This window comes from Stegostoma tigrinum, chromosome 27 (assembly GCF_030684315.1).
Source record: "Stegostoma tigrinum isolate sSteTig4 chromosome 27, sSteTig4.hap1, whole genome shotgun sequence".
NCBI classification, from domain to species: Eukaryota; Metazoa; Chordata; class Chondrichthyes; order Orectolobiformes; family Stegostomatidae; genus Stegostoma; species Stegostoma tigrinum.
Window position 1 is genome coordinate 47,178,258 of NC_081380.1, and position 27,900 is coordinate 47,206,157.

The 27,900-nt window shown below is 41.3% G+C and overlaps 1 protein-coding gene across 2 annotated transcripts; it reads left to right on the top strand.

Moving 5' to 3' along the window:
• LOC125464595 (fructose-bisphosphate aldolase C-like) lies at window positions 1-27,754 on the top strand. 2 transcript variants are annotated; one of them, XM_048557175.2, is made up of 10 exons: window positions 13-134; window positions 3,852-3,917; window positions 11,795-11,933; window positions 13,221-13,432; window positions 15,182-15,236; window positions 19,300-19,460; window positions 20,348-20,431; window positions 21,417-21,591; window positions 24,572-24,771; window positions 26,982-27,754. In XM_048557175.2, exons 3-10 carry the CDS (start codon window positions 11,822-11,824, stop codon window positions 27,075-27,077), a joined length of 1,095 nt encoding a protein of 364 aa, XP_048413132.1. In that variant the 5' UTR covers window positions 13-134; window positions 3,852-3,917; window positions 11,795-11,821; the 3' UTR covers window positions 27,078-27,754. The 2 variants fall into 2 exon arrangements, with proteins under 2 accessions (XP_048413131.1, XP_048413132.1); XM_048557174.1 differs by lacking the exon at window positions 3,852-3,917 and having other exon boundaries at window positions 1-134.
• The last annotated feature ends 146 nt before the right edge of the window (window positions 27,755-27,900 follow it).

The following is a 27,900-nucleotide window of genomic DNA, read 5'->3' on the forward strand; positions in this document are numbered from 1 at the left end:
CCGGTCACGTCTCTCTGCGGCATCACAATCGCTTTATTTAGGCGGAGGCGGAGCACGGAAAGCCGCATTCAGGGCTGATCTGGCTGGGGACGCGGAGTTGGAGCGAGAGGCTGAAAGAAGACGGAATCGTTTTGGTGAGAAGCAGATTGAAGGGGCGGCCAGGGAAGAAACAGGGTTAGGGGTTTGTCACTAAAGTTGCTGTAGAATTAATTCCAGGTAGTGGACCCCGCTGCACCAGTCCACAGTGTTTTCCATGAAAATTTTAAATTATTGTTCAAATTACTTTTATTACAGTAAGGGGATGACTAAAATGATTTAATTTGTTGACCGTGAGTTTTTAGTGCTTCAATAATAATGTAATAGTTTTTGTTATGTTTATAAACCCTGACCTTAAACATTAAAGACGAAACAGGCAGCCACTGAAACCAGGGACAGACTCAGTCTCCCGAAAACAGTCCCCGCAATGAAGGCTCTCTCTGCACCTGCCGACCCTACCCCAGCATGGCTATTAAAAACGAGCAAAGCGCTTGATGCACAATTAAACACACATCGTGGTGGAGCTGGAGAAAGACAGGTAGCATCAGACGAGCAGCAAAGTCGACGTTTCAGCTCCTCTGATGGTGCCTGACCTCCTGCGTTCCTGCAGCTGACTCTGAGTCCGGCATCTGCAGTTCTCGCTGTCTCCAAACACACATCATTGAGCAGCGCGGGTTCCTTTCCTCCAGTGCAACAAACTGGCTCCCCGAATTTTGAGAAAGATGTTCAGTACAGAATTCAAGCTCCGTTGAAAGGGCCAGTCCAGGCAAGATGTGCCGAATGGCCCCTCTCCGTGCCTTAGGGCAAAGCGCCATCTACACAGTCCCCACAAACACTTCCCAGGCATGTGTAATTCAGTATAATTTACCAAACTGACTTGTGTAAGTTGTATAACCTCCCTGACCTATCGCCCATTTACTGCCTCAGACAGGTCAATATCCCGAGCTGTACGTGGTGTGCCTGAGAAATGTGACTGGCTTGAGGATGTGTTGCATGAGTTATGGACATTTCTTCAAAGGTGCTTGAATGAAGGAGCCTAGGTTTTTGAGCTTGTTAATATATCTTTCTGTACTGGATGTGGAGAAGTCCTGTGCACACATCTAATATGCATTGAATAATACATGTCTTTGCCTGTGCTTCGCTGTTTTATGTGGGATACAAGTTCCAAGCGCACCAGACAGTTTGTTGCCAATTTCACTCCATAACCTTGAGAGGCAGTGATGAGGACATTCTCCACCATTATGCTGCGTGTCATCGCTTGGGGCATCTGAAGCACAGGGTTGCCTGCAGTCGCTGAGATCAGGAAGGGAGAACCCAGGTTCAGGTCGATGAAGTACTGAGATGTCTTTTGAGTCCAATGTGTTTATCACTGGATCCTTGGTCAAACAGACTAGTTTTGTGGCATTTTGTTAGGTTAGCTTTGACACAGTAATGTGGAACATGAATAGGAAAGAGACTATTGCAGACTGCCTGACCTGTCCAGAATTATTTATATATCATAGAATATTGCTAACTCTTCCGCTGCCAAACATCTATACTGTTGCTGTGTGAAGTTGTCAGTTTGATCAGACTGATGGCATGGATAACCATTCCGCTTCCTCACCACCCACTTCCAGTTTAAAATCATTAAATATGTTTCGTCTATCCATTGCCACCTCTTAGACTTGGTGCTGAAACTGTTGTAGCATTTTGCATTATCTGTACACAGTATGGATAAAGTATATACCTCAGAGTCTTGTATATTGATACTGCAGTAACAGTTGGAGACCATTTAGCTCAGCAGCTAGATGGCTATTGTGTGGTTCAGAATAATGCTGAAAGTGCAGATTCAATTCCTGTTCAACTGCAGTGGTCTTGGGCCTTGCCTCCTTGTCCTGACCCTGAGAATGGAAGGCACCACCAAGGAAAGCTGTCCAGGAAATGGGTCAAGGAGGACATGCACTGGTGTTGGGAGCTGTCTTAACTGCATCCTGTGCAATGGTGGTGGGGGCGTTCTCCAATTGGAGAGTGGTGGAAAGGCAGTTCTGAGGGTAGATTCTGCTGCTGTGTTTGTCAGAGGACAGTGGAAGACCCTGAGTTTCCTTCTGTTCTCTTGATTAAAATAACCTAAGGAAAAGAGAGGAGTGGGTTCTTTCTCGTATCCTGGCTAATTATATCACAACCAGCTGGTGCTACAGATTATTATTCACATGGCACGGTAGCTCAGAGGTTAGCACTGCTGCCTCACAGCACCAGGGATCCAGGCTCAATTCCACTCTCAGCTGATTGTGCAGAGTTTGGATATTGTCCCAGTATATACACTAGGTTCCTCTGGGCAGTTTCCTCCCACGGTCCAAAGATAGTTAGGTGGATTGGTGATGTGAAATTGCCCCTCATGTCCAGGGATGTATAAATTAGGTGGATTAACCATGGGAAATGCAGAGAAAAGGTAGGGGGTAGTCTGGTTGGGTTGCTCTTCAGAGAGGCAGTGTAGACTTGTTGGGCCAAACGATCTGTTTCCACACTGTAGGGATTCTATCTAACTCCACCTGGTTGATTTGTTATATCACTCCCTTGTGGGTGTTCTTATTGTCTGCTACATTACAAGTGACAACACTTCAAAACTAATTAACTAGTTATAAAGTTCTTTAAGAATCTCTTGAGATTTTGGAAGTGCACTTGTAAGTGCAAATCTGCATCCTGTAATATTTATCTTAAATGTCTGATTATTTTGGTCGCATCAGATTTTGTATTTATTATTTGCTGTCTCTTTGTAAATCCATCTCCCTAAACCTACACTTTTTTAATCTGCTTTCCCTCTTCCTTTCTTTTTCATGGGCTTAGTATTAGCTAACTCAGCTAATTTTGATTTTTTTTATTGTCATATATAACACTGGTACGGTGTAAAGTGTTTTTTTTTGTTTTGCATGCAGTACAGGCAGTTTTCCCAATCGCTTGATTAAATGCCTACAGAGGAGCTTATTTTTCCATGTGGGTTCCTGGGCTTGGTGGGCACCTTGCAGTAACATAGCTCTGTTTACAAATTGCCTTTCGCTCTAATTTATTCAGAAACTGCCTCAGCCCTTGGCCTGCTGTGTTCATCCAGCTCCACACTTTGTTATTTTGGATTCTCCAGCATCTGCAGTTCCCATTATCTCTGATACAATTTTAACCTCACTGCGAAGCCTCTTCCAGGGATGCCTAACCTGAAGAAGTTACCTTCCTCCCTCCGGACCAACCTCAGGGAATCTCTCTCCCACTGCAACTCTCTTGTAATCTCTTCAGCCTTGCTTCCCTGGACTGACCTATCCCCTCCCTACCTCCCCACCTATAGTCTCCTCTCCACCTATCTTCTTTTCTCTCCATCTTCGGTCCGCCTCCCCCCTCTCCCTATTTATTCCAGAACCCTCTCCCCATCCCCCTCTCTGATGAAGGGTCTAGGCCTGAAATGTCAGCTTTTGTGCTCTTGAAATGCTGCTTGGCCTGCTGTGTTCATCCAGCTCCACACTTTATCTTCAGCCCTTGTGTTTTTTCCTCTCGTTTTCTCTACTCCCTTACCATGTCACTTTGCATTACAGGGTGACTTTGTTCAGATTTATGGAGGTTTAAAGCTTGTAACACCACGGTAGAATGATAGTGTGTGCAATTTGAGGAAATTAATTGAGAGAATGTTGCTAGAATTGGTTTCTGCAATTGGTGGAAACTGCTGTGATGCCCGACTAATAGCCTCAGAACATTAGCTTACTTTGTTATGGATGCTGCCCGACCCACTGTGTTCTCCAGCTTTTTTTTTGTTTTCAGACTGCTAATACTCACTGTTTTAACTTGTGCTTTAGCTACTGTTAGGTACAAGGGGTTACCTGACAATGTGCCTTTTGGAGAAGGGAAAATTCGGGTTAAAGGTATGTAATTTGTCCCTGGGTATTCTGTGTTTCTCTTTTTACTTAAAGTTCCTTCCTGTTGCTAGCATTGAACTTCCATCCTTAATCTAGTTTCTTTCTCATCTGACCTAAATGACCTTCCCAAGTTAACCTTCGGTGGGGAGGTAGTGGCCTAGGGGTGTTATTGCTAGACTATTAGTCCACAAATGCAGACAGTATCCTGGGTTTGAATCCCATGATGGCAGATGATGGGATTTGAATTCAAATTTAAACAAAATTCGAGATTTAAGCATCTAATGATGAACATGAAACTATTGTTGATCAGGAAAAACCCCATCTGGTTCACTAATGTCCTTGAGGGAAGGAAACTGTTGTCCTTACCTGGCCTAGCCTAGGTGTGACTCCAAACCCACAGCAATGGTGTTGACTCGTAACCACCTTCTAGGCATTTAGATTGGACAAAAAGTGCTGATTTCGTCAATGATGCCCACATCCCATGAATGAGTTTAAAAATAAACTTGTCCTTGAGACAACAATGACTTGTATTTATGCTGCACCAAATGCCCTAAAGTCATTTTTAAACAGGAGCATTACGAAACAATATTCGGACATTGACACAAGAAAGAGATATAAGGGCTATATAAAACTAAAACCAAGAAACAGGTTTTAAGAATCTTAAAATAGGAGATACAGTTAAAGACAGTCTTAGGGAGGGAATTCTGCAGCTTTTGCCTAGATAATGGAAGGGTGCTCAAAGGATTGATTCAGGAGAATGGGTATTTTAGATTGTTTCAGGAATGAACAAGGTTAAAGACTGGGAGAAGACCAGTGGAGGGATTTGAGTACATATGAGACTCTTAAAATCAAGACTTGCATTAACTAATATAGGTTGATGGTGCATGGGACTTAGCTGCTCATGTATCAACTTAAACTAAACTTTGCAGAATCTCAAGCTCAGAGGGGAGAGAGTAGGAGTCTGACCAGGAGTATTTTAATCAGTACTAGAGATAACAATGACGTCTAATAATAGTTTCAGTAGTAAACGAGCAGAGGTGGGAAAAGGTGATGTTATTATGGTAGAAATAAGCAGTCCTAACAATGGTGCAGATATGTATGCAGACTTCCCCCTCAAATTTGCTTCAAACAGTTATCAGAGATTGGGAACAAAAACAAAGTTGCTGGAAAAGCCCAGTGAGTCTAGCAGCATCTGTGAAGGAAAAAAACAGAGTTAACATTTCGAGTCCAGTGACCCTTCCTCGGAACACCGAGGAAGTTCCGAGTAAGGGTCACCGGACCTGAAATGTTAACTCTGTTTTTACCTTCACAGATGCTGCCAGACTCACTGGGCTTTTCCAGCGACTTTGTTTTTGTTCCTGATATACAACATCTGCAGTTCTTTTGGTTTTTATTTAGTTATCAGAGATTTACCTTTTTTTAAAACCATATTTCCACTGCATTGCTGATCACTGAACTCTCCTTTCTGGCTCCCACTTTAGCGAAAATTGTTAATGGTTTTGTGGTCTTGAGTACTGTATTGCTCCCTTCAAGTAAGATAATTATGTCAATTGCAAAACCCATCCAGACCTCGCAAACTGCCTTCACCTGTCTGTAGTCTTTGAATGTGTTGTCATCTTTACCTGTGCCAATCCTAACTCTGTCTGAATCCATCCAATTTGGTTTCTGCCCCAACACAGAGCTCATCAAAGTGACATGACATTCGCTGTTACTGTGACTATGGAAAGTTAACTCTTCTTGACCTCTCTGAAGCCTCAGACCCTTCTAAGATACATATACTTCCTCAATCTGTCCTTTTTCTTGAACATCCTTCCATTGTCTATGTAATTCCTTCCCTAAACTTGTTTCTTTACTCGTGGCTAACTACATCATTCTTACTGCAGAGAACAGAGCTCCTGAACTGGTGGAGATCTAAAACGCTAGGGAGGTGGTGGGGATCACGGTGTTAGGAACAAATGGAACTGAATAAGGGTTTTTCAGAGCAAAAGGCAAAACGGATGCTAATTGCTTTCATTGGCAGGGAATTGAGTTTGAGCTGCGAGGCTATGCTGCAGCTCTACAAAACCCTGGTTAGACCACACTTTTTTAGAACACTGTGTGTTCAGTTCTGGTCACCTCATTATAGAAAGGATGTGGAAGCTTCAGAGAGGCTGCAGAGGAGATTTACCAGGATGCTGCCTGGACTGGAGGGCAGCTCTTATGAGGAAAGGTTGAAAGAGCTAGGGCTTTTTTTCATTGGCGTGAAGGATCAGAGGTGACTTGATAGTGGTAGACAAGATGATGCAAGGCATAGATAGAGTGGATAGCCAGAGACTTTTTCCCAGGGCGGAAATGACTATTACGAGGGGGCATAATTTTAAGGCGATTGGAGGAAGGTATAGGGGAGATGTCAGAGGTAGGTTCTTTGCACAGTGAGTGGTGGGTGTGTGGAATGCGCTGCCGGCAGTGGTCGTGGAGTCAGATACTTTACAGACTTTTAAGCTGCTCTTGGATAGGCACATGGAGGGTAGTATAACTTAGGGTAGTTTGATCTTCGTAGGATAATAGGTCGGCACAGCATTGTGGGCTGAAGGGCCTGTGCTGCTCTATGTTTGAATGGTAGTACAGGAGAGATTTCTTTGTTTTTGAAAGGCACCAATGGTAGAAAATAGATCAGCTTTGCTAAGAGCAGATCGACACAGACAAGTAACTGGGAGTGGTGTAATTAAAATGGAGGACAGAATTCATGGTCATACGCTAGTCAAAATATTAAACACTTTTTACTACAGTTGCTGAGTTCCTTAAGTATTTTGTTTTTGTTTCAGATCTCCCAGCATCTGTAGTGCTTTTGCTTTTGGTTTTGCATTTGACCCAAGTAGATCCCTTTTTCCTGTTTTCTTTCTCTTCCCACCCCTCCTTTTTCAATTATTTTGACTTTTTGTTTCAAAGAATCAAAGAAACCTACAGCACAGGAACAGGCCCTTTGTCCCTCCAAGCCTGTGCCGATCTAGATCCTCTGTCTAACCTGTCATCTATTTTCTAACGGTCTGTGTCCATTTGCTCCCTGCCCATCCATGTACCTGTCCAGATATATCTTAAAAGACGCTAACGTGTCTGCGTCTACCACCTCCGCTGGCAACGCGTTCCAGGCACCCACCACCCTCTGTGTAAAGAACTTTCCATGCATATCTCCCTTAAACTTTCCTCCTCTCACTTTGAACTCATGACCCCTAGTAACTGAGTCCCCCCACTCTTGGGGAAAAAGCTTCTTGCTATCCACCCTGTCTATACCTCTCATGATTTTGTAGACCTCAATCAGGTCCCCCCCCCTCAATCTCCGTCTTTCTAATGAAAATAATCCTAATCTATTCAACCTGTCTTCATAGCCAGCACCCTCCATACCAGGCAACATCCTGGTGAACCTCCTCTGCACCCTCTCCAAAGCATCCACATCCTTTTGTTAATGTGGTGACAAGAACTGTACACAGTTCTCCAAATGTGGCCGAACCAAAGTCCTATACAACAGCAACATGACCTGCCAACTCTTGTACTCAATACCCTGTCCAATGAAGGAAAGCATGCCATATGCCTTCGAGACCACCCTGTTGACCTGCGTTGTCACCTTCAGGGAACAATGGACCTGAACACCCAGATCTCTCTGTTCATCAATTTTCCCCGGGCTTTTCCATTTACTGTATAGTTCGCCCTCGAATTTGATCTTCCAAAATGCATCACCTCGCATTTGCCCGGATTGAACTCCATATCCTGTGATAACAAAATGTGAGGCTGGATGAACACAGCAGGCCAAGCAGCATCTCAGGAGCACAAAAGCTGACGTTTCGGGCCTAGACCCTTCATCAGAGAGGGGGATGGGGTGAGGGTTCTGGAATAAATAGGGAGAGGGGGAGGCAGACCGAAGATGGAGAGAAAAGAAGATAGGTGGAGAGAGTTTAGGTGGGGAGGTAGGGAGGGGATAGGTCAGTCCAGGGAAGACGGACAGGTCAAGGAGGTGGGATGAGGTTAGTAGGTAGATGGGGGTGCGGCTTGGGGTGGGAGGAAGGGATGGGTGAGAGGAAGAGCCGGTTAGGGAGGCAGAGACAGGTTGGACTGGTTTTGGGATGCAGTGGGTGGCGGGGGGGAAGAGCTGGGCTGGTTGTGTGGTGCAATGGGGGGAGGGGACGAACTTGTCCCCACACCACCTCCCTCACCCCTATCCCAGGCCCCAAGAAGACATTCCACATTAAGCAGAGGTTCACCTGCACATCTGCCAATGTGGTATACTGCATCCACTGTACCCGGTGTGGCTCCCTCTACATTGGGGAAACCAAGCGGAGGCTTGGGGACCGCTTTGCAGAACACCTCCGCTCAGTTCGCAACAAACAACTGCACCACCCAGTTGCAAACCATTTCCACTCCCCCTCCCATTCTCTAGATGACATGTCCATCATGGGCCTCCTGCACTGCCACAATGATGCCACCCGAAGGTTGCAGGAAGAGCAACTCATATTCCGCCTGGGAACCCTGCAGCCATATGGTATCAATGTGGACTTCACCAGTTTCAAAATCTCCCCTTCCCCTACTGCATCCCTAAACCAGCCCAGTTCTTCCCCTCCCCCCACTGCACCACACAACCAGCCCAGCTCTTCCCCCCCACCCACTGCATCCCAAAACCAGTCCAACCTGTCTCTGCCTCCCTAACCGGCTCTTCCTCTCACCCATCCCTTCCTCCCACCCCAAGCCGCACCCCCAGCTACCTACTAACCTCATCCCACTCCTTGACCTGTCCGTCTTCCCTGGACTGACCTATCCCCTCCCTACCTCCCCACCTATACTCTCTCCACCTATCTTCTTTACTCTCCATCTTCGGTCCGCCTCCCCCTCTCTCCCTATTTATTCCAGTTCCCTCTCCCCATCCCCCTCTCTCCACCTATCTTCTTTTCTCTCCATCTTCGGTCCGTCTCTCCCTATTTATTCCAGAACCCTCACCCCATCTCCCTCTCTGTTGAAGGGTCTAGGCCTGAAACGTCAGCTTTTGTGCTCCTGAGATGCTGCTTGTCCTGCTGTGTTCATCCAGCCTCACATTTTGTTATCTTGGATTCTCCAGCATCTGCAGTTCCCATTATCTCCATATCCTGTGATTTTTTTTTCCCAGAGGTGGCTGTGTCATTTCATTATTTTTTTGTGTTTGAGAAGCTAACAGCTGTGTTGCAAAGAGTTTGGCTGATTTGAGATCAGCACAGCTTTACACTTCATCTCCTCAGTAAATGCAAAGAATGCTCGAATCAGTGGCAAACTTGTTTTCCAGGAAATGGTAGAAATTTCTGCATGTGTGTATGCTGGTTGCCTTTGAAATTAGGTGATTCTTGATTTGATGATGGAAATTTCAGTGACACAATGCAATGTTTCAGCCATTGCCAGCCAACTCTTTGTTGAATGGGAGGGGGAAGGGGACCAAGGACATAAAATTTAAATGAGCGTACTGAGTACAAGAGAAAATCCTATTGTCTAAGTGCTGTGAAAACTACAACAGACCTCCAAGCCCCACAGCCAGGATGAAAATAAATTCAAACTTCATTTAAAAATTGTCAGCCCTATGTTCCTTGTATTCACTTAATTTAGGCTGAGACAAAGTTTTTTTTTGTGTTTACAGATCTTACAGAATGCTGAGGTGCAGAGGAAGAAATTAAACTTGTTAAATGTTTTAAAAAGAAAATTAACTCCTTTTCTATCCTGAAAGTGGTGACTCCATCTATATTGGGCTACAGTGCCATAGGCCCTCTGCTGTGTCCTCTAACCAAGCAGGCAATACTTACAGAAATAGCTGAAAACTGGTCAGTCATAATCTGTTGAAATTACAAATCACCAACTTGAGTGTATTTTTAACATTTTAACAGAAGTATTGAAGGTTTTGGGCCAAAGGCAGGTATATGGAGTAAGGCCTCAGAGGGCAACACGGTGGCTCAGTGGTTAGCACTGTTGCCTCACGGCTCCAGGTTCAATTCCAGCCTTGGGTGACCGTCTGTGGAGTTTGCACGTTCTCCCTGTGGGTTTCGTCCAGGTATTCCTGTTTCCTCCCATAGTCCAAAGGTGCGCAGGTTAGGTGGATTGGCTATGGTAAATTGCCCACAGTGTCCAGGGATATGTAGGCTAAGTGCCATGGGAAATGCGGGGTTACAGGAGTAGGGTAGGACGTCAGTCTGGGTGGGGTGCTCTTTGGACAGTCAGTGTGGACTCGGGCCAAATAGAATCTCTCCAGTGTGGAAAGAGGCTATGATCAGCCATGATCTAATTGAATGGTAGAACAGGCTTGAGTGGCTGAAAGGCCTACTTCTGGTCTTCTGCATACAACGTACGAACAAGGAACAAGAGTTGGCCACTCAGTCCTCAGCCTGTTCGGTCATTCAGTAAAGTCATGATTGATCTGATTGTATTGTCAACTCTATTCTTGCATAAAGCTGATAATTTTTCATCCCCTTGGTAAACAATGCTTGTCAGCTTTGGCTTTTTATAAATATCTAAAGATTCTGCATTCCGAGTCTTTTTGAGGAAGGGAATTCCAAAGACACAGAATGTTACCTCGTCAATCTTAAATGGGCGATCCCTTATTTTTAAACTATGATCCCTAGTTCTAGATTGTCTGACAAGAGAAAACCTCCTTTTTAACATCTATTTAGGCGAGCCCCCCAGGAATTTCTGTGTGTTTCAATTAAGTCAACTCTTAATCTTCTAAACTCCAGAGGATATAGCCTCTCCAACCTTTTCTCAGAAGGCAATCTGCTCGTTTCTGGTATTAGGCTCATAATTTTTTTTAAGAAAAGATCTGAAACAATAACAGAAATTGCTAGAGAAACTCGGCAAGTCTGGAAGTGTCTGCAGAGATAAAGCAGACTAACATTTCAAGTCCAGTGACCTTTCTTCAGAAGTTTAGTCTAGTAAAACCTTTCCTGAATTGTTTCCAAAGTAGTAGCATCTTTCTGTAAGTATGGTGACCATTACTGTACAATCCATTACACAGTATTCCAGATAGGTCTCACCGAAGGGCTGTATAGAATGAAATATAGCCTCCCTACCTTTGCATTCAATTTCTCTTACAATAAAACATAACCTTTCTCTCAGCTGTTCTGATTACTTTCTATACCTGCAAACTAATCTTCTGCAATTCATCATGACACAGATCTCTCTGAATCATCTCACCATTTAGATAGTATGCTTTTTTTTTTATTCCTCTGCCGAAACAGACAAATTCATACTTTCCCAAATTTGTATTCCATTCCATTTGCCAAATCTTTGCTAATCTCCAATTTTAAGATGCTGCCCTCCACGTTCAAGGAAACAGTCCACTTTAAATAGTTATTGTTAGATCACCCACAATCATCTAAACAAGAGAAAACAATGCAATTTTGTGAAACCAATCCTTTACTTTAAACCTTTTTAAGCTATGATATTTTGGTGAAATTATATTAATACCCTCTAAGGCCAATATTCCACTTCAGAACTTCTGAATAGATACCCAAAACATCACGTTCTCTCCCATTCTTCATGTTGTAATCATCTCCAAGATAACCTCTTTGATTTCTATTCTGGCCTTTTTGCAATGTCCTGGAAATGTTGTTTAAATTTGTAAGCTTACATCTGAAATTAAGATTATAAATCAACACCCTGAGTTCTGACTTTTTCCTACCCCACTCCAATATCAGCTGACAGTATTAAGTTTACTTTTGGTTATCACAAACTTAAATTTATTGGTGCCGTTTAAGGTTGCAGTTGGGAGATTTAAAGTCTGTTTCTTTTGTAGTAACCTGATGGGAAAGACTGAGAATAATGGGATGAAAGAAAGGCCACTCCCATAATCAGATTGGTAAATCAGAGCATATTTTGTTTTTTTTAAACCTCCTTTCTTGCAGTTTTGGTCATACATAATCAACTAAAAGATGACGCACCAATTTCCAGCACTCAGCCCTGCTCAGAAGAAGGAGCTGTCTGAAATAGCTTTGAAGATCATCTGCCCTGGTAAGGGTATCCTAGCTGCTGATGAGTCCGTGGGTGAGTGTCTCCTGCATTTTTTTTGCTTCCTGTTTTGTGATTTATTGGTTGCAATGGCAGATGTGTGGGGGATAGGAAAGGAACGGAGGTTTGAGGAGGAACGTACAACTGAACTAGACTCTGATTCCCACTTCTTCAGAGTTGCACTGACATTTACTAAAACATTAACTTCAATGAGTACAATAAGCAGGCTTGTATTTAACAGATTTCCTATTGTGACTGTGAAAACAAGTATGACCAATAAACAGACCAGCAATTTAAGAAAAAAGCCTTGCCTCTGTCTCCTAAAATGAACACACACATTTCATTGACTCCTCCCTCCTAATCCATAGTATGCTTAAAGATATGGTATTGAAAGTGCCAATCTGTGTCAACCAATGAATTCAACAGCGTACTCCCCTATTTCAACATTGAAAACTGAATTCAGAAAATTGGAGCAAATGTCTGTGAATGAGCTGACATGTGAGTTTCACAAAGCAAGGCTGCGTTCATGAACTAAGATAACAAAGTGTGGAGCTAGCTGAACACAGCAAGCCAAGCAGACCTTAGGAGCACAAAAGCTGACTTTTTGGGCCTAGACCCGAAACGTCAGCTTTTGTGCTCCTCTGATGCTGCTTGGCCTGCTGCGTTCATCCAGCTCCACACTTTGTTATCTCGGATTCTCCAGCATCTGCAGTTCCCATTATCTGTCGCATTCATGAACTATTTCTTAGTTAACAGGCGTGAAGTCCTTTTTATCCCTATAGGGTAGTGAGATACCTTGAGGAAATTTTGCCTTGAAGCCATTGGAACCTATGGAGATATACTTTTTAATCGGAATACTCTTTGGTGCTTTGACCTGAGTATCGTTTATTTAGGAAGACTTACTGTATACATTCTCACGCAGTGCCCTTCTCCATAGGAACCTATAAATGGAACTAGTGGATTTGATGATATTTCACAAATACATGATAATGTGAGTTTCTGCTCCTCCTAAAACACAATAAATTGGAAGTTGTGTACTTCAGCTAAAAGCTAGTCACCACTAAATATGCTATTGACTTAAAGTTTGAAATATTTTTTTAAAAAATTGGATGAATGGCAAGGGAATTGTGGTTGTACAGAAGATTACGTTCAGTTGGGGCTCTGTGCTGATCTGCTTGAGATCAGACAGCTTGGTTGATAGATAATGGACCATGAACCCGAGTGTATGTATCGAGTAGTTCGTGACCTTTTCATATCCAATGTACTAAAACAGCCTGTATGTCAGTCAATTTTTAATAAGTAGATTGCTGTCCCATTTCTTAGGGAGCATGGCCAAACGATTGAACCAGATTGGTGTGGACAACACAGAGGAAAACCGACGTCTCTACCGACAGATCTTGTTGACTGCTGATGATCGTATCAAAGACTTTATTGGAGGTGTCATCTTCTTTCATGAAACTCTGTACCAGAACACTGATGATGGGACACCCTTTGTAAATGTGATCAAAGACAAGGACATTGTTGTAGGAATCAAGGTAAATGATCAAGATTTGTAATTATCTCTCCTCCAATGGACTAGACTCAATTGGGAGTAGTGGAATTGAGCACTCTTACACTTGGGTGTTTGAAGGGGTATCAGAACTCTACAGCAGGTGTTGCACAAATTACTGATACGGATTTGGGTTTCAAATTGCTGCTTGTGGCTGATCAGGAGTTCGAAATGTGCATCTTATGATGCATGAGGCAGATTTTGTGTTTCTACTTCTTGATAATAAAACAAAGTAGAATGTTGTCTACTACAAATATCTGCTCAGGTTTCGTAAAGTATATATTTTTTCCACACTCTGTTTGTTCAAGATATAATGATCTTGATGTCCAAAGCAGTCTGTTAGAACAGCAGTATCTGGAAGTAGTATTGGATGAGCTTATGGAATTTTAGGATTCATCATGTCTAGTTGCAGTGTTGAGCCAGGCTCTTCTCCACACAAGGATAGACAATCAAAAGGTGAATCATAAGCTGTCAGATTTTGAGTAGCTCATGTTTGGTTTGGAATAAACTGATTTTCTTCCAGCCTAAACTTTCCATAGCTGTTTTGTGTGTAGGATTTTTATACCTGAATCCAATTTGTCCTGAAATCTCAAAAACTGAACCATGCACAAAAAGCTACATTGGTATAGATTGCGTTTGCCTGAAGGGAATGTACAACCTCAGCTGTAGGGATACTAAAACCAAAAGGATATAGCTTGGCAGAACTGAGACCGAGAAACTTCTAAGTGTTCAAAGGAACACTGCTGGATTAGAAGTAGCTAGTAGAGTACTGACAAGCTTTCTGTTACTTGTCCAGATATTATTAACAGACACTAAGGTGTCAAATAATTATTTTGTGCTTCTGTCTTTCCCCACTTTTATTTATGTGTATGCGTTTTTCTTGTGGAAGACAAGCAATTAGTTGCCTGATCCTAACTGTCCCTGCAGTGAGCTCCCACCTGCCATATGCTTATCCACTGCTGGGAGCATATAGTTCAGAAACTTACAGCAATAATAAACCTGAGAAGTAGAGCTGATCGTAGGGAGAACAAATCTGTGAATCTTTTGCAGGGATAACTGACATAGAATTGGTGGTGTTAACAATGGAAACTGATTAACTGATCCAATCTGTTTGAATCAAAACAATAAGTCCATGAAAGGTATAATGTGTCGGTGCAAGCTTGGAGGGCTGAGGGGCCTGTTCCTGTGCTGTACTGTTCTTTTAAAAGTGGGTTCCGTGTGAATTTATGTAAAAAACCTGAGCCTGTTCTGCCATAATGGCAGACATAAATTCTAGCTGTACTTGCTTTTGCTTCATATTCCTCTAACTATGCTCAACAAAAATCATATCTAGGATTCTGCTTTCTGCAATGCTTATCATTGCCTTGGATTGATGATAATCTCTTCTGTGGAAGACTAGAATATAGAATTGAGACAATTCATATTCACGTGTCACACAAGCAGTACTAGACCCTTCACCAGTCTTGAGGCTTGGTTACAATATGTCTTTTTGCATAATGGACTTGTAAACCAAAGGGAGGAAAGCTCTTTTGAAATCGCTGGTACAGTCAATTAATGGCATTACAAAGTTGGAATGCAATAGGGTGTAAAATTCTTAAAACAATAACAGAACTATCAAACACTGATTCTAAAAATTATTCAACATTTTGTTGAATATTTAGTACAAATTATAAATGTCAATTATTCTTATTTGAAACTTAAGACTTCTTGGACTTAAGATGTTCTGTATTTCCAGGTTGATAAAGGTGTTGTACCCTTGGCAGGAACCAATGGAGAAACGACAACTCAAGGTAAAGATCACATAAGTGGGCGGGGAAGGTGTAAAGAGATAACAAGCTGTGGAGCTGGATGAACACAGCAGGCCCAGCAGCACCAGAGCAGCAGGAAAGCTGACATTTTGGGCCTAGACCCTCTTATGCACGAGTCCCATCATTCTTTGCAGTGCATTTAAGTTGCAGACACTCTAGCCACCATTCAATGCAATACATTATCTCCATTACCCCAACGTACTATACATATCCAGTCCCCTTTCTAATCACAGATCTTATACCTTCCCTGATAGTAGGAGCTGGAGAATCTGAGATAACAAGGTGTAGAGCTGGATGAACACAGCAGGCCAAGCAGCATCAGAGCAGCAGCAAGGCTGACATTTCACGCCTAGACCCTCTTAGAGAGGGGACTGGATATGTGTTGATCCCTGGAGTGATAGGTTTAATATATGATGAACGGCTAAGGATCCTGGGATTGTACTCATTAGAGTTTAGAAGGTTGAGGGGAGATCTAATAGAAACTTACAAGATAATGTATGGCTTAGAAGGGGTGGACGCTGGGAAGTTGTTTCCGTAGGCGGGGACACTAGGACCCATGGGCACAGCCTTAAAATTAGAGGGGGTAAATTTAAAATGGAAATGAGATGACATTTCTTCAGCCAGAGAGTGGTGGGCTTGTGGAATTCATTGCCATGGAGTGCAGTGGAGGCCGGGACGTTAGATGCCTTCAAGGCAGAGATTGACAAATTCTTGATCTCAGAAGGAATCAAGGGCTGCAGGGAGAGTGCAGGGAAGTGGAGTTGAAATGGCCATCAGCCATGATTTAAATGGCGGAGTGGACCTGATGGGCCGAATGGCTTTACTTCCACTCCTATGTCTTATGGTATAGTACATTGGGGTAATGGAGATAATGTATTGCATTGGATGGTGGCTAGAGTGTCTGCAACTTAAATGCACTGCAAAGAATGATGGGACTGGTGTACACATGAAAGCAGCTACTGTGCAGCACTAAACAAGATTCTATACATTGAATCTTTTTGATAACAGTGATCAGTCTTTCCATTTTTTTTGTAATTCCTGGTGTGGGCAAATCACTACAAGTTACCTTTTTAATTCAGCTCCTTATTAAGGAATCTTAGACAATCATGTACCAAAACAATGATTTAAACTTATCTGAATGTAGCAAACAAATTAGGACCCCTCAAGCAAGTTAAGCCTCACAACCCAACTCGGCTATTACCTGACTCTCTTTTTAAAATAGTAAAATCTGACCAGGATTCCATGAACAGGAAGTGTCCAGGGTTCAATCTTTATGCAGTGTAGTTCTTTGAAGTTCTGCTACTGACTTATTGTAGTGTTCAATTTTCATACAGAGTTTTGTCCCTCAGGTCATTACTGATGAATCTTCAAAGTCCTTTCATCCAAATTACTGCAGATTTACTGCTTGCTTTCTTATGAGAAGTAGGTTCTTTATTCCTTGTTACATTTGCCCTTAACTGTCTGTTCAAAGGCACAGCTTTCCTGTAATTGACTCCTTTAAATTCTTCTACAGGTCAATCAGTTGTCCTTGTGGCATAAAGCATCAGTTTATCAAGCAGTGATAATGGGAACTGCAGATGCTGGAGAATCCAAGATAATAAAATGTGAGGCTGGATGAACACAGCAGGCCCAGCAGCATCTCAGGAGAGCTTTATCAAGCAGTTTTGTTCATGTAACCTTTTGACAGACAAGGCTAATTGATTTCAATTTCTGTATAAGTTTGTCCTTGGACAGTGTATTCCAGATAGAATTATTGCTGATGCTTTCAAGTATAACAGTATATATTTTGACTTAAAACTGTTCATGGATTGAATTAAAAGTCTGTAATATCACACAGCAATTCCTACATGAACTCAGCTCTAATACTGATTAAAGTCTCCTTTTTTTTTGTCCCATTAAAATTTTCAAATCCCCAGTCTTACCATCCATTACCAGTCCTAGGGCAAGTTCCAGTGAAATCAAAGGACCCAAGCTGTACTTTCCCTCAAACATCGAGAATATGTTCTACATTTCAGTAACTTTGATTGCCGTATTCTGACAAATTTTGTTTTTAAAATTCTAACAAAAGCAAAGAACTGCACATGTTGGAGATCTGAAATAAAAAGTGCTGGAAAAAAACAGCAGGTCTGGCACATTTGTGGAGACAGAAACAGTCAATGTTTTGAGTCAAAGTTATTTTATTCCAGTTGGGTTTGTTGTGGAATCAGTGGGCTGCCCCAAAACTGTTTCTTGTTCTCAAACAATGCAGCAATGAGATCGGGAAGGGTTCTGGCTAGGATTTCAAGCTGTCATCCAAGGTATCATTTTAAGTGCTATTTCCAGTAAGTGGAAGTATTGGCTTGCCTTTTGGCTCACAAGTAATGCTCCAACCAATGTGGCCTTAATCCAGAGGCATTGAATATGTCTGACTTCCAATTTTAGCTGAATTGATAGAATTCTATTACAGTGAAGCTATTTTAACCTTTGTGCCAATGTTCCAGGAAGGGAGTGTGGTTTTGAGTCTGCTCTGTCAAGACCCGTGTCCTTCCTTTTTAAATTATCTCCAAGCTTTTATACTTGAAATCAAAATTAACTTATTTGGTGTTGGGACTTGAGGCATAAAAAGACATGATTGTATTCTTCATGGAGTTGCCAAAGTACACCAGAAGACCAATATGTACTGGTTAAATGTACAATTAAATGTATTCATACATGTTATTATCAAATTATTGCTTAACTGGACAAAAATAGAATATTGCAGGTGCCAGAAGTCTGAAATAAAAATTAAAAATGCTGCAAATATTCAATGGGTTAGGCTGCATTTTGCAAATAGAAGAGTTGTGATAAACATCAACGTGAAATGTCAAGTCTGTTTTTTTTTCTCTACACGGATGCTGCTTGACCTATTTCCAGCAATTTTTTTTTTGTAGCAGACAAGATTTTTTTTGTCCTAATCAACCTGTTCAGAGATGTTAATACACACCTGTGGATCCGGGCTTCACAGTTCAAGGATAGGGACTCTGCCTCTGTAGCACAACTGGGCCCCGACATTGTACTTTGTCTCACCATGGAAGTGTTATCACCTGTACCAAGCTGCCTATTTTGAATGGTTTGATATCTTAGCACTTCTAGATGTGATGCTTCTGTCAGCTGTGAATTTTTTGGTTCAGTTGCTGACTTCCTGCCTTTAACTCCACTGAAGTATGTTTCAATTCTGATCACTGAATAACAGCAGTCAGAAAATGACCAGCCAATGTGTTTTAGTAATGCTTGTGAGGAATAATATTGCATAAAGCACTGGGGAAACACCCTTGGTCTTCATGTTTATTGTCAGTGGATCTTTCTGCATTCAACTGAACAGGTAGGTGGTTTAACATATCTGCCAAAATATGGCACCTCTAAATTAATTTAAAATGCTCAGTACTATGCTGGAATTACGTGTTTAAGTCTTTTGAGCAAGATTTAAACCTTACGGTTAGATAGCACTCTTAAGTATTTCAGCTTCCTAGCACACTTGTAGCATTAAAGGTTTCCCAAATAATTTCAAATACCTTCAGAAATGATAGAAGGATGCTTTCATTGATTTTTGTTTGGTGTGGTCAGTTATTTGTTAGTTGCTGTTGGAACAATAGAATTGAGGTGTTCCAGAAACCTAGCTGGCTGCAACTATCTCGATGCTTTTTGTTTTGTTTGGCATTGGAATTAAAAATATAAAAAAATTACTTATAAATCTAGGCTTTTTTTTAAATCACTTTTTAAAATTCTTGTAGGTACCAGTGTCCAATCGGTGCAGTGCCTAATAGCTGACGATATCTGAAACAAAAGTTGCTGGAGAAACACAGCAGGTCCGACAGCATCTGTGGAGCGGGGGGAAGACAGAAAAGTTAACACTTCCAGTCCAGTGACTCTTCTTCAAATCCTGAGTCAGTGGATTCTTTGTTAACTCCGCTTTCTTCCTGTAGATGCTGCCAGACTTGCTGAGTTTCTCCAGTAGCTTTTGTTTATGTTCCAGATCTCCAGATTCCACAGTTCTTTAATTAAGCTGATGATATCTTGGCCTTTATAGGTCTGGATGGATTGTCGGAACGTTGTGCCCAGTACAAGAAGGATGGAGCAGACTTTGCAAAGTGGCGTTGTGTTTTGAAGATCACTGACACAACCCCATCCTCCCTTGCTATTGCTGAAAATGCCAATGTCTTGGCACGTTATGCCAGCATCTGCCAGCAGGTAAAGTGATTTTTAAAAATTACCTAAGTTTAAATGCAATTGCTGGTTACAGAACTTGTTTCTAGTTACCATTACATAGTGCTGATGCAACATTTTGTTTCTTTTCCAGCAAAATAAGTAATGATCACCATAGTTTCCCTCCCAGTTCTAATGGCAAAGTATAAACCCAGAGTGGGGACAGACCTACAGATTAGGAAGATTCATGCTTTGTTTTGAATGAACTAATATTGGCCACAGTAAAGCAATTTAATAACAGGTCCTCGCACATCTATGACAGAAGGGGAAAAATTCCAACGCAAACAAAATCAGAAATTGCTGGTAAACCTCAGCAGGTCTGGCAGCATCTGTTCCATTCGGAAGAAGGGTCACAAGACCTGAAAAGTTAACTCTGCCTTCTCTCCACAGATGCTGCCAGACCTGTTTAGGTTTTCCAGCAATTTCTGATCTCTGGCATCCACAGTTCGTTGTTTTTTGGTTTAGGAGAAAATTCCACATTACCATTCAATGATTCATCTGAAAAATCTGTCTACATTTCTGAGGATACCATCAGTTGGTCTATTAGCACCTCCATGATCAAATAGTCTACCAAATGCCTAACAGGATTCACTTGAGAAGACTATTTGGGGAGGGTACTGGAAGGTGTTCATATGAACAAATTGGTGGCTTCAGGATGGGAAGAAGTATAAAATAGGAAGAATGGGATGACACTGTTCTGGATTTAGCTACAGTTATGATGCTATGAAAACAAAGTTCTCTACCCAAGGTTTTTGGGAAAATATTAATGGGCAAAGTTTCATTAATGAGCACCATATGAGTTTTTGATCGCTGGAGTGGTGGGGTTCTTGATCTCTGCATTTCTTCACTATTTTTCCTTCTTGTGTATTTAGAATGGCATTGTTCCGATTGTGGAGCCAGAGATCCTTCCTGATGGTGATCATGATTTGAAGCGATGCCAGTATGTCACAGAAAAGGTTGGTTGGAAAACAAACTTGAGATTTGTTTAGCATCTTCCAAAAACTTTTGGTACTCTAAGTAGCTTTAGTCAATGAAATGTGTGTAAAATATAGTCATCATTGCAATATGACCTAGTGATTAACTAAACTGCATGTTGACTCAAAGTTACAGCAGGTACAAATGGAAAATGCAAGTAAGACAATGAAGTGCAAAGCTGATGAATTTACAGTAATAGAAAATAGCATAAGCAACGAATCAAACAAATGTAACAAAATGAGAGAATTCAAAAACAGAACTTTTTCAAAATAATTTTGATCAACCTAATCCAACATGTAATGACACAACTCCAGGGAGCGTGTTCTGGCTTGAATCCTTATGGACAAGAGATAGCGACATTACCACTGCTCCAAGAACACACTTTTTTTGTTAAAGGCAGCATCTTCAATTTTAAATGTTGCTGAGACAATTAAAGCTAACCAAAGAGTGGATACAGCTAACCAGTCCATGGGAAGGATGTAGAGAAGGTAAAACAGACCACTTCATAAGCTAATGGAGTTATGCTAGGAATAGCAGTGTTTGTGTAAGCAAGAATGGAGCAGCTGTTGGGCTTGGCTGCATATTGGCATAGCCTAGGTATCATATGACTCTTTAGAATTGCTAGTTCATTTGAAATTCATTTCAGCTAGGTGAATCAGGGGAGCTTCTGCCAACTATACTCCCACACCTACCTAAAGGAACACTACCGATGAAAGAAGCTGCATGAAATTCATTTGCTGATATGAACAATCTGCTACTCTGTGGCTGAATTTCAGTCTTGTGGGGGGGCCTGATTGGACCATACATTTGAGGGGAAAATCTAATTCTCAATCTGAAAATAGAGCAACACATTTTCTTACCTACGAATCTCCACACCACAGAACTAAAGGGAAATGTAAAAAATGAGTAATTTCCCTGTACCATCCCTTCTGTGATAATTTTTAAAAATTGCCTTTTGTTTTCCAGGTGCTGGGTGCAGTCTATAAGGCCCTAAGTGATCACCACATATATCTTGAGGGAACCCTGCTGAAGCCCAACATGGTGACCGCAGGATATGCCTGTCCCACCAAGTACAGCCCTGAAGAGGTTGCAATCGCCACAGTTACTGCATTGCGGCGCACTGTCCCACCTGCTGTCCCAGGTACATGGATGCTAGTTGAAGAATTTATTGTAATATGTTTAGAATCAGAGTTTTCCACAAATACTGATGAGCGGAGAATTAGTGTGGTTTGAATAATGATCTTTATGTAAGTTTGTGTTTTTGTTCTAACCTAACTCAATCTTAATGTCACCACCCTGACTGCCCATCCATCCACCCAAAGTGGTGACATTGTAAAGCTCAACAGTAAAGTAGCATATCAGAAGATCAATATTCATTCATAATGGTATGGGAGGTGCTAATTGTGAATCACATCCATGCAACTGGCAGCCAAGTAACACCTTGTATTAGGTGACTGAAGGAGTTAGTATTTACAGCTTAGAAAATTAACAGGAAAAACAAAACCCCACACCCCTGCAGTGTCACACCAGTGTATCTGTATTAAGGAAGTGAAAGACATTTCTCAATATAACAGTGGTACAAACAATAGTAGTAAATCTGAGGATTAGGAGTGTTTTGGGTTAATTTAAAAATGGGGCAAGAATAGAATGAGCAGAAACTAGCTAGCAATATTTAAATGAGTAAGCATTTGTAGAAGATTTTTTAAAATAAACTAGCCTGAATAATCATAAGTCAGAAACATGAAAAATTATCATGGTGAACTAAAAATGGCAAACAGAAAAATGTGTTTCGTCTTCATTTGTAGCAATCATACTCTCTCTATTTCTGGTACAGAAATTAACCTAGAGGTGGCTGAGTGAGGAAATTTAAAGTAATTTAAAATCAGAAGACATTAAAAAGTACTGGAGACACTTAGTTTTAAAATCCCAACAAATCTCAGTACCTTGTGGCCTATGTGCATCCTGGGATTCTTAGAGAACAGTGGTTGTGTAGCCTTGGCTTTTTTTCCCAAAATTCCCTACATTCTGAAATGGTCCCAGCAGATTAGAAGTTACCACATGTAATTCCACCCATAATGGAGGGGGAAAAAGAGAGAAAACTAAGAACTAGGGTAGACTTGTTGGAGATGTGCTGGAATTTCTTAATGTCTTAACAATGTATTTATATCATAGTATGGACACACCATTTGTGGTTTTACAGAAGAGTAATCTTGTTTGACAAATTCATTAGAATTCTAAAGACATTCAGAAGTGCAGTTTTATAATTCCTTAAAGTGGAGTCCCAGGGAGATAGGATAGAGAAGAAAGTGTTTGGTACACTGCCTTTATTGGTCAATGCATGAATATAGGAGTTGGGAGGTCATTTTGAGTACTGTGTGCAATTGGATAGGAAGGATGTTATGAAATTTGAAAGGGTTTAGAAAAGATTTCCAAGAATGTTGCCAGGGTTGGAGGATTTGAACTATAAGGACAAGCTGAATAACGCTGGAGCACCGGAGGCTGCTGGGTGACCTTTATAGAAGCTTATAAAGCTATGAGGGGCATGGATAGGATAATTAGATAAGCTCTTTTCCCTGGGTTCGGAAGAGTCCAAAACTGGAGGGCATAGGTTTAAGTGGGAGAGGAAACATTTAAAAGTGACTTAAGGGGCAAATTTTTCATGCAGTGGTAGGTGCATGTGTGGATTGAACTACCAGAGGAAGTGGAGGAGACTGGTACAATTACAAATTATAAAAGGCATCTGGATGAGGATATGAGTAAGAAGGGTTTAGAGGAACATGGGTCAAATGGGACTAATTTATTTAGAATATTTGGTCAGCATGGATGAGCAAAGATTCTGTTTTGTGCTGTACGTCTGTTAGGTGTACAGTAGGATAAAAAGGGACTAGTAGGTATGGCATACGTAGATTTTTAAAAAGCTTTCAATAAGATGCGACAGAGAAGGATACCACTTAGGAGCAGGCCTAGACCATTCAGCCCCTTGAGCATGCTCCATCATTTAATACAATCCTGGTTGATGTCATCTCTGCTTCTGAAGTAGCAAACTCCCACAGATTTGTAACCCCTAGACCTCATTCTCCCTCATTTGTTACACATGCCACCTCTTAGCCTGAAATTATTACCCCTTATTCTAGACCGCACAGCACCACACCCACCGGGAGCGTCATCTGTTCTGCATCTACTTTTGTGAATTGCTTTAGCATCTTTTACCTGAACTAGACCTCAGTTCATTGTTCTAAACTTATCTCAGAAAAGAAGTCTTTCATATCTGGCATTAATCATGTAAACTTTCTCTGCATTGACTCCAAAGGCACCAAAACTACATACTGAAATATGGTCTCAGCAATGTCTTGCACAATTGCAGCAACGTCCCTGCTTCTATACTCCATTCCTTCGAGCAATGCATGCTGAAATTCTATTTGACCTCCCTTTTTCATTACCTGCTGTATCTGCATACTAGTGATGTGATTCATGCAGGAGGACGTACAGATCCTTCTGTATTAGGTTTCTCTTCATAACTTGCCTTTTTATTCTTCCAACCAAAATGGATAATTTGTCCATATTAAAATCCACCTGCCAGATGTTGGCCATGTCACTTAAAATATCTGTAAACATTTTTTTTTGCAACTTGCTTTTGAACCTATTTTATTGTCCTCTGCAAATTTGTCTAAAATACTTCCTATCCCTGCAGCCAAACCATTAACATAAATTGTGAATAGTTAGGGCTCTGAGGTCTGTACCCTGTGAAACCCCACGGGTGTACGGTATGAATGATTGGAATTCTGAAGGAAAAAAATTCAGGTGGAATTGAAGCTAAACGTCAGCTAGGGTATTGCTGAAGGCCAGAGAAGGCTTCATGCCATATGGTCATCTTGAACTCTCTTTCTAATATTCATGAGCATTAGTATATCTTCAGAATCTGTAAAAGTTACAGACTAATTAAGCTTTTTATATACTAGTATCACAGTTGTGATGACAAGGAGAGCCAACTATTGTACCCCTCAAACTTCATTTCAAGTTGATGCACAACATTCCTTCAACCTCCACAGCCATATTGTAATTGCACACCAAGTCAAATTATGGTGTCTATGTTTCTGACTGGTTTTTGATTTTCCTGTCAGGAGTCACCTTTTTGTCTGGAGGCCAGAGTGAGGAAGAAGCCACCATCCATCTCAATGCTATCAACAAATGTCCATTGCCAAAACCATGGGCACTGACTTTCTCCTTTGGCCGAGCTCTACAAGCCTCTGCACTGAATGCTTGGCGTGGGGAGCAGGATAACCTACAGGCAGCTCAGGATGAGTTCATGAAGCGTGCTGAGGTATTGGTGATTCCTGTCTCACTGCAGATAATTTTTAAAACAATTATGGACATGGTTCCAAATATTTCAATGGATCCGTAGACTAGACAGTATGGTCTCTACTGCAAGCTGAAGGAACTTCACTATGTAGCTTTTTGGGATAAAGAGTTTGAGTTGGGTGGGGAAAGCAGCTGGGGACATCAGCCCAGATTCCCATATAGTCACTGTGTGTGAACATCTGGTGATAACTGATTAGACACAGGTCTGGTCCCATGTTGCACCAACTTTTAAAAATTATTTTTGATAAAGTATGTCTTGCCCTCTGTCAGTTCTTCATGCTGGTAGCATCTGGGATCTGCTTTACAACCCTTTTGTGAACTAACTTTTCTGTAGCATCATTTAAAATGGAGTAAAAGACTGTCCAACAAAATTTGATACTAGTTAAGTTTGAAATTATTAGTCAGATGACCAAAAACTTGGTCAAAGAATTTGAGGAGTTTGAGTGAGTGAGTGAGAGACAGACAGACAAGTTGAAATAAAATCCCAGTGTCTGGAACGTTGGCAGCTGAAGTCACGCAAATGGTTAAAATGGAGAATGCCTGAAACCCAAGTACAAGATTGGATGAATTCAGAAATTAGGGAGGGGGAGAATGAGTGAGTCTTTTCTGAGGGAAGGATGCTGTTACAGTCGAGGGAGTGCAGCGAACATTTACCAAGCTGATTCCAGAGATGGCAGGACTGATGTTTGACAGGAAATTGACAAGGTTAAGATTGATTTTGCTGGAGTTCAGGCTTATAAAATTCTGACTGGACTGGATAGGGTCGATGCAGGGAGGATGTACCCAATGGTGACCTGTGTCCGGAACGAGTCTGAGGATTCGGTAGACCATTAAGGACAGAAATTAGGAGACACTTCTTCACCCAAAGCATGGTGATCCTGTGGAATTCATTACCACAGGAAATAGTTGATTCCAAAACATTGAATGTATTCAAGAGGCAGCTAGATATAGCACTTGGGGTGACAAGGATTAAAGGTTATGGGGAGAAAGCAGGATTAGGCTATTTAATTGGATGAACAGCCATGGTAATTGCAAATGGGGAGCAGGCTCAAAGGGCCTCCTCCTGTTCCTATCTTCTGAGTCCATGGTGGGATTTGAAACCAGTTTTATGATCCTTTGAGATTAAATAATTTCTACTTTTTGATTAAAATAGAATTTCTAAGCAATCAACAAATAACCAAACAACATTTAATGTTTAAAGACTTTTACTATCACAAACTTAACAAATCAAACAAAAATAAAACAAAGCACTGCAGATGCTGGATATCTAACAAAAACAAATTGCTGGAGAAACTCAACAGGCTGGCAGCAACTATGGATAAATAGAATATGAATTGTTTTCTCGGGTTAAACGTTCCTCAGTCCTTTAGCAAGTTGTTCTACTTAGCTTGAGACTTCCAGATCTGACTTTGAAGGGCAAGGCCCACCTTGGCAACTTCTTCTACCTTAAATCTCTACAAGCACTCCCTTTGTTCCATTATTTCTTTTCTAAAGCAATGCTTGGTTATTAAGACAAAACAGGACCCAATTTCTTTACAACAGTAGCTGTCTTGTTGCTCAACACAACTGGCAATTGCTAAAATAAAATCAAGAACTGTGGATGCTGGAAATCAGAAACAAATTGCTGGAGAAAATCAGCAGATCTGGCAGCATCAGTGGAGAGAAAACAGTTCATGTTTCTGATCCAGTGACCCTTCAGTTCTTAAATTTGTTTTTGTTTGTGATAATAGTAATTGCCTTGCATCTTAAAGCAGCTGACCCATGTGTAAAACAGGAGCCTATTGAAATACTGAGAGATTCCTCCCCACCATGACTACCAGATCTCACAGGTTTGTCTTCAAACAAATTTGACCTCACCCACTCCCTTCTTGTAGAATGTTCTGTTCTGCCTTTAAAGTGTTTCCTTTTAAGCTATTCTTAAAAATTCAGTATTTGTCACATGGGGATGAGAACTTTTCAAAATAAAGATGTCAGACAAGCAGCCAATGTATATCTGAGAGCATAAGAGTGATGGCTGTAACATGTATGTAGACATGTTTCAGGAGCCAAGGTGGCATTATGGATTATTATTTTAAACCAATGCACTTTCTTTTTCTGTTTATGGTTTTAACCTTTCAAATATTTTGTTCCTACTTGGTGCTTCAGTCACACTTTTCCTTTTGTTTTAAATAGGTTAACAGTTTGGCTTCACTTGGGCAGTATGAATTCAGCGGTGAGACTGAAGGTGCAGCTAGCCAATCTCTCTACATAGAAAATCATGCCTACTGAAAGGAAGCCACAGGAAAATCCAAATAAAAAGGAATGAAAAAAGTTTTTAAATTCTCATTCAGCTTCTCGTGATTGACTGATCCACTGCCTCTGCTACCTTGTATATTGTGCCCTCCTGGCCTACGTTATTTTGCTCTGTAGCTGAGAATTAACCATACGAGTGCTGATAACAACACAACATGCTCTATACTCTTATCCCAGGGTTCATGTAGTTTGGTCTTAATGATACTCCAACAGATTACTGCAATCTCCAATATTACAAATGTTGTTAATTGCTTCCCCGAAAGATTAAAGATTGTTTTCGGTGTTAGCTGCCTTGCCCTGATAATCTGGGCTTGTTGTGAACAAAAACACTGGTAGATCAGAGCTTACTGCACTTTGCCTCTTCCCAATGTGACCGTGTTGCTGTAGCTTCTAAAGTGAGCATGACAACCTAGATGACTATACACAACATATAACAGTAACTATAACACACAAATCTAAGTTAATTCCAAACAGTGGTCTGCATTTTTTCTCCCTGCCTCGGAAGAGAAACCCACTGTTTGTATATTTTTGTGTGAATTCTGACTATTTGAGATTACAGGGGAGTATTGAGTGTTGTTCAAAAGTATTTTGTGATATATAGTTATTGTACTCCCTCCATCAGGTAAATAGTTACAATAAAGTTATGAAACAAACATCAGTCTTGCTGTCTTGGTACTTTCAAAATGTTTGATTTGTACATGAGTTCTCAACTGTGGTAGAATATTTCTCCTCCAACATGGCAGATTTAAGCGATCACTTACTTCAGACTCTAATCTCCCAACTCTAGCAATGTTCCCTC